The following is a 5,933-nucleotide window of genomic DNA, read 5'->3' as shown; positions in this document are numbered from 1 at the left end:
TTTAAAAAAAAACTTTTGTCTTAATGTCGAGTATACCTACAATTTACAGTTAACCTAAATATCGCACACGAAATAACACTGTTAAATACTGATGTTATTGGTAATAACAATGGTCTACTTTATGGATTTACTAGCTTTCGCCCACGACTCCGTCCGCGTGGAACAAAAAGAATCAAAACTGAGTAGCTTATGTGTTCTTACACACTATCCTCTAAGTCTATGCCGAATTTCATCGATATCCGTTTAGTCGTTTTGGCTACAAACTCTAACAAACATCCATTCGTCTAAACTGTCGCATTTATATTAGTAAGATAATTTCTAGGTAGTCAAGCGCTTACGTTGTAAGGCACTATTCAACTTTATAAGATCTGATAAATTATAATTCAAGGTCAAAATGTGATGGTTCAAGGTTGATTTAATTATAATCACAGGCTATTATTCATACCAGGATTCATTTTATTTTATCATTATTTCGTCATCTTTTTAACAAAAAGTGATTTAATTTTTAATCTGATTAATAAAAGTATTTTCATCTGTGAAAATAATTGGTCAAAGTGACAATGTCATTTGTCAACATTCAAAAATCGGAGAATGAAAGTGGAGGGAAGTTAATTATAGTTATGAGTCAGTTTTAGTTTAGTTTTTCCGCTTGCTTTAAAGGGAGACGACTGCTTATTTACATATATAAATATTTGCTGAGATAAGCAATTTAGTGGGGACTACATATTACCGTCGCAGCGCACAAACCGGTCAGTAGATCGGTTTACCTCGCCTAACGCGTGACATTGCATTCATTCCTTGCAAATGTTTCAATGATTCTGTGAAAATTTGTGTTCAAACTTAATTCAAAACTTTTAACAATGCGTGTAATCGCTTTCGTATTCGTTCTGTTCGGTTTATGTTACACTCAGACGAACATAAATCAATCTAGCCTTCATCATGGACTTACGGAGAGGATTGGTAATTTTTCCATCGAAATGCTTTATCATACGACGACCATGCAAACTCCAGTTGACAACCTTGTAATGTCACCGTTTACACTATGGACAGTGTTAGCTGTAATCGCCGAAGGTGCTTCTGGTGAGACGTTAAGAGAAATTAGTCATGCTATAAGAGTTGCGCCTAAACTAAGAGCTAAAACCAGAGAAGACTTCGGTAATATAGCCAAATGGTTACAAGTAAACACATCTACTGTTGATTTAGAAAAATTTAATGCTATTTTTGTTGATGAAAAAAAATTACCACTCAACGATTTTATTTCAATCGTAAATCAGTATGATACTAAATTGGTTAAACTCAATTTCACGGGCAGTCAAACTTCAGAACTAATAAATAGAGCGATAGATAAAGTAACACATGGAAAGATTCCTAATTTAACAGATCCTGGTGATTTTGCGGAAACTCAAATGATTTTAACAAGTGCTTTATACTTCAAAGGGCAATGGACCGTGCCTTTTAACAAAAGTTCAACATCAAAACAACCATTCTATGACAGCCATAGTAAAAAGATAGGAGAAGTTAACATGATGTATAATAGACACACATATCCATTTGCCAACGTAATGCCATTAAATGCCAGAGTAATAGAAATACCTTATGGTAAAGAAAATCGTTTATCCATGCTTATAATGTTACCTAACCCAGGTGTGTCTCTACAAGACATGTTTCTCAACTTCAACAACGTCCCTATAGACACAATTTTTGAGAATCTAAAACAATCGACTGAAGAATATGGTGATGAAGAAGTAGATTGTTTTATCCCTCGCTTCAAGATTGAATCAAATATAGATTTGATGGAAACATTAAAAAGACAGTTGAATATAAAAGATTTGTTTGATGAATCTAAAGTTAGTCTTCCGTTTATATCAAGGATACCGATGTATGTTACTAAAGTTTCACACAAAGCGGCTATCGAAGTGACAGAAGAAGGTACGGAGGCAGCGGCTGTTACTGCAGCGGAGTTCACAAATCGTATCGGTGTTGCTAGATTTGAAGCTAACAGACCTTTTTGCTATCTAATCATAGAGAAAACAACAAACTCTATTGTGTTTGGTGGATTTTATCAATATCCATCTTTATTTTAATACATAAATTATTTTTTTTATCTTTTTAAATGTCACAAACATTTGAGAATAGTCTATATTGAAGTCCTTGATTTTATAAGCGGTAATACCACTTTTAGTTCATTTGAATTGTAAAAAAGGCTAATATATTTTATAATAATACTTATCATAAGTTTTCTGATTATGCACTTGCACAGAACCAGTATTTTTTTAAAAGGAATATAAGGAATAGCAACACATTTTTCCAAGTTTTTCAGGATTTACCACATAGTTTACACACAATGTAAATCTTCTGTGTTGACTCTATATATTTTTGAATTAATTTATATATTTTATTAATTATTATTCATGTTACTAAACTAAAATTAATGACCTGCAGATGGGTGTTACCTGGTATTTAGATTGGGAACCCACAAGTCACAAATAATCAAGCAATTGGTGGACTAATTGGATAAACAGGAAACACCCCTATAGACCTTGGTTCTAATGTGTGTAGCAAATCATTTAAACAGCTCAGAGTTCAACTCAATTTGATTTGTATTATAATTGGTATTTTCAACACCTAGGCATTAAACTAGTTTGTCCTTGGTGCATAATTAAGTACATTGTGTTAGCTGTGAACTGCGAATTTACTTGTTGAGCCATAACTCAAATTTAATTCAATGTGAACTGAATTTTCGATCCAGTTAAGACCTATACACATATTTAATCTGTAATTCTCAAAGATGTTTAGTACTTTTATGTGTGACACTAAATGTATGTATAATTTTTCTGCAAGATAAATAGTTAATATGTAAAAGTTTAGTCTAAAATTGTTTTATTTACTTATGATCTGTTAAAAATAAGTTAATATAAGTTATTTGAGGAACTGTGATAAATGTAGAGATCATGAAATTACTATTTAAGATTTTAATAAAGATTTAATTTAAAAACACTATTGAAATTTCTTTTATTTAATCAAAACCCTCAGTTTATAATATACTTGCTTTCGCCCGCGATTTCATTCGCCTGGAACTAAAAGAATCAAAATGTAGTAGCGTATGTGTTCTTCCACACTATTCTCTACGTCTGTGCCAAATTTCATTGAGATCCGTTAAGTCGTTTAGGCTACAAACTATAACACACATCCATCCATCTCAACTTTTGCATTTATTTATTACCTAGGATATGACCTCAAGAGCTATGATTTTGTTTTTACAAAGGCATTATAACAGACTTTAAAAAATAACCTAGAAAGCAACGAAATGAAAAATTGAGATTCCTTTTGGTTTCCCAAAATGTGAATGAATGAAGGTTTTATTTGCTTTTGTCTTATATTTCACATATTTGTTTACCTACAGATAAAAAAACACATAATTGTGTCTACTGAACCATAAATCTTTTTTATTTTGTTTCTTTAGGGTATAGACCTACACAAGCATCAGCAAAATGTATCCAATGGTTAAGTCGAACAGAACATTAAAAATAATAAATTGATATATGTGAAAGTTCAAATAGATATCAGATACTACAAAACGGCTAAACTGATATAATTTATGATAGCGGTAAATCTGAAATAACGCAAAGGTTATTTAACAAGTTGTAATTCCATCGAACGAAGTCACGTTCAAAAGCTAACTTGTTTTACGATCAGTACGTGTAAGACCTCGATTAGTTCAAGGAAAACCCCATGTTTTATACATAAGCACTATTGTACAAGTTATTACAAATTAATTGATAAACTTCGCACAGTCGGAACAAACTTCCCGATGACTGACAAATGGTTTTAATACCTACCAGCTGTTGCTCGCGACTTTGCCCGTGTGAAATTTAAAAAAAAACATACAGACGACTAGAGTACCTCCTTCTTTTGGGAAGTCGGTCAAAAAATAGTAAAAATATGTTTTTACTATTTTATGGGCTATGGCCCATGTTACTCAGTGATAATGTAGCTTTTTTAATAGAGCAAGATTTTTTGAAATTGGCCCAGTAGTTTTTTTGAGTTATTTTATTTCAATACATACAAAAATACAAACCTTTTCTTTTTATAATATTAGTATAAGGTTGTAATACACGTCTAGAATAACATGCCTTCAGTTCTATGACGTCAATGTACTCTTATAAAGCTTAAGTGTGGGTTAATACTGAAACGTTAATATAAAAAGATAAAATTTTTATAGTGGTTGCTGATTGGTGATAGACCATAGAGAAATATTAGAGTACTAGCTTTCACCCGCGACTCCGTCCGCGTGAAATAAAAAAGTAAGTAGCCTATGTGTTCTTCCAGACTATGCTCTACATCTATGCCAAATTTCATGGAAACCCGTTTAGACGTTTAGGCTACAAACTCTAACAGACATCCATCTAAGTTTTAGCATTTATGGTATGTTAGTAAGACACAAGCTGGGTTCCCTGGTAGTAAAATTGTCAGTGCTGTCGCTTCTCTTATATGGAAATCAAAAATATACTGGACTCGACCTAAATGCTCATCAAACCATAACTACCTTGGTTGGTTGCATTGTCGACCTTTCCCATACAAGTCACCCATACAAAATACCGGATGTTTAGATATTGTGATACAGAAAAGCCTCACACAATTCAAAAAAAATCGAATCATACTAACATTGCGAAAGTATAGATGGATGGATGTTTGTTAGAGATTGTAGTGTAAACGGCTGAACGGATTACGATGAATGGTATAGACGTAGAGGATAGTCTGGAAGAACAACTAGGCTACTCGCTTTTGTTTTTTTATTCCACGCGAACGGTGTCGCGAGCTAAAGCTATTTTTAAACAAATTTCTAATTAATAATTCTTAAATAAATTTCTATAAATCGTACTGCCATCTCAGTAATAATATATCTCTGTACGAATTCCAGCAATAAAATCCCATTTATGTCAAGTAATCGAAATTACTTTAGTGTCAACAATGTTTTAATAGTACAAAATCAATCACGTTTTTATTATATTTTCCTGGGAAATACCGACGTTTGGTTTCTACGCGTGTTCAGTTCATTGGAGATGACGTCACGATTGACGCATTCTCCAATTCACTTGAGAGAATTTGCGCTTGATTTGTTAGACCAGACATTCGATTTGTTTTGCATTTTAAATTATCTAAGTTATATTTTCACACTTTTTTTAAGCTTCTCAATAAACAGCCAAATTTCATACAACACATGTTGTAGTCGTTCATATTTCGTTCTTAAAAATGATGTATGTTAAAGCCCGCAAAACTGTTTTGTAAAACTGTGTAAATTCGACCTAAGCCACGACCACAATGAATACAAACTTACAAGTAGAAGTAATTCCTTGTACAGTTCGTGTGTCGGAGGCCAATTTTAATCCTCTCCCCTTCTCACTGTTTTCGTACTAGGAAATGATAGGAAAAGGATTTTGCGTGATAGACGCATAATCAGGGGAAATAACCTCTTTCTCCGGGTCCTTTCTTTGATTTAAGGTAAACAACGCACAAGGGCGGATCCAGCTTTGGCGCCAAGGGGGCGTAGGGGGGGTCATATAGTCGTGGTCAAGTCAAGAGCTTGACAAAGTATGTAAATATATTTTGTTAAGCTCTTGACCAACCAGCTAAGGGGGGGGGGGGCATGACCCCCTCACCTCCCGGCCCCTGGATCCAGCCGTTGACAACGCTACTGCGTCTACGAGCAACTATTTTGACGAATACCGGAGGCAGCTTGCTGGTTACTGTAAATATACACTAAGGGTTCGCCTCACTGTCTCCTTGACGACAGTGCTTAGATATAGTGGTGTTTTTTTATTCATAGAAAACTTTTCACCATAGTAAACAGGTTTTGGAGACATTTAAATAATTTATTGTTAATTGTTAATATATTTATCTAAGCGTAGTTAAACTACGAGGTGCATACTGAA

At 33.6% G+C, this 5,933-nt stretch overlaps 1 protein-coding gene across 1 annotated transcript; it reads left to right on the top strand.

Annotated features, from left to right (window-relative positions):
* Window positions 1–521: 521 nt before the first annotated feature.
* On the top strand, window positions 522–2,371 carry LOC106104784 (leukocyte elastase inhibitor-like). The gene has a single exon (XM_013284923.1). The coding sequence runs from the start codon at window positions 861–863 to the stop codon at window positions 2,082–2,084; it is 1,224 nt and encodes a 407-aa protein (XP_013140377.1). The 5' UTR covers window positions 522–860; the 3' UTR covers window positions 2,085–2,371.
* Window positions 2,372–5,933: the final 3,562 nt, after the last annotated feature.

Source organism: Papilio polytes, unplaced genomic scaffold (genome assembly GCF_000836215.1).
Source record: "Papilio polytes unplaced genomic scaffold, Ppol_1.0 DF824270.1, whole genome shotgun sequence".
NCBI lineage: Eukaryota > Metazoa > Arthropoda > Insecta > Lepidoptera > Papilionidae > Papilio > Papilio polytes.
The sequence above is the reverse complement of the archived record's forward strand: the minus strand, read 5'-3'. Positions and strand labels throughout refer to the sequence as shown.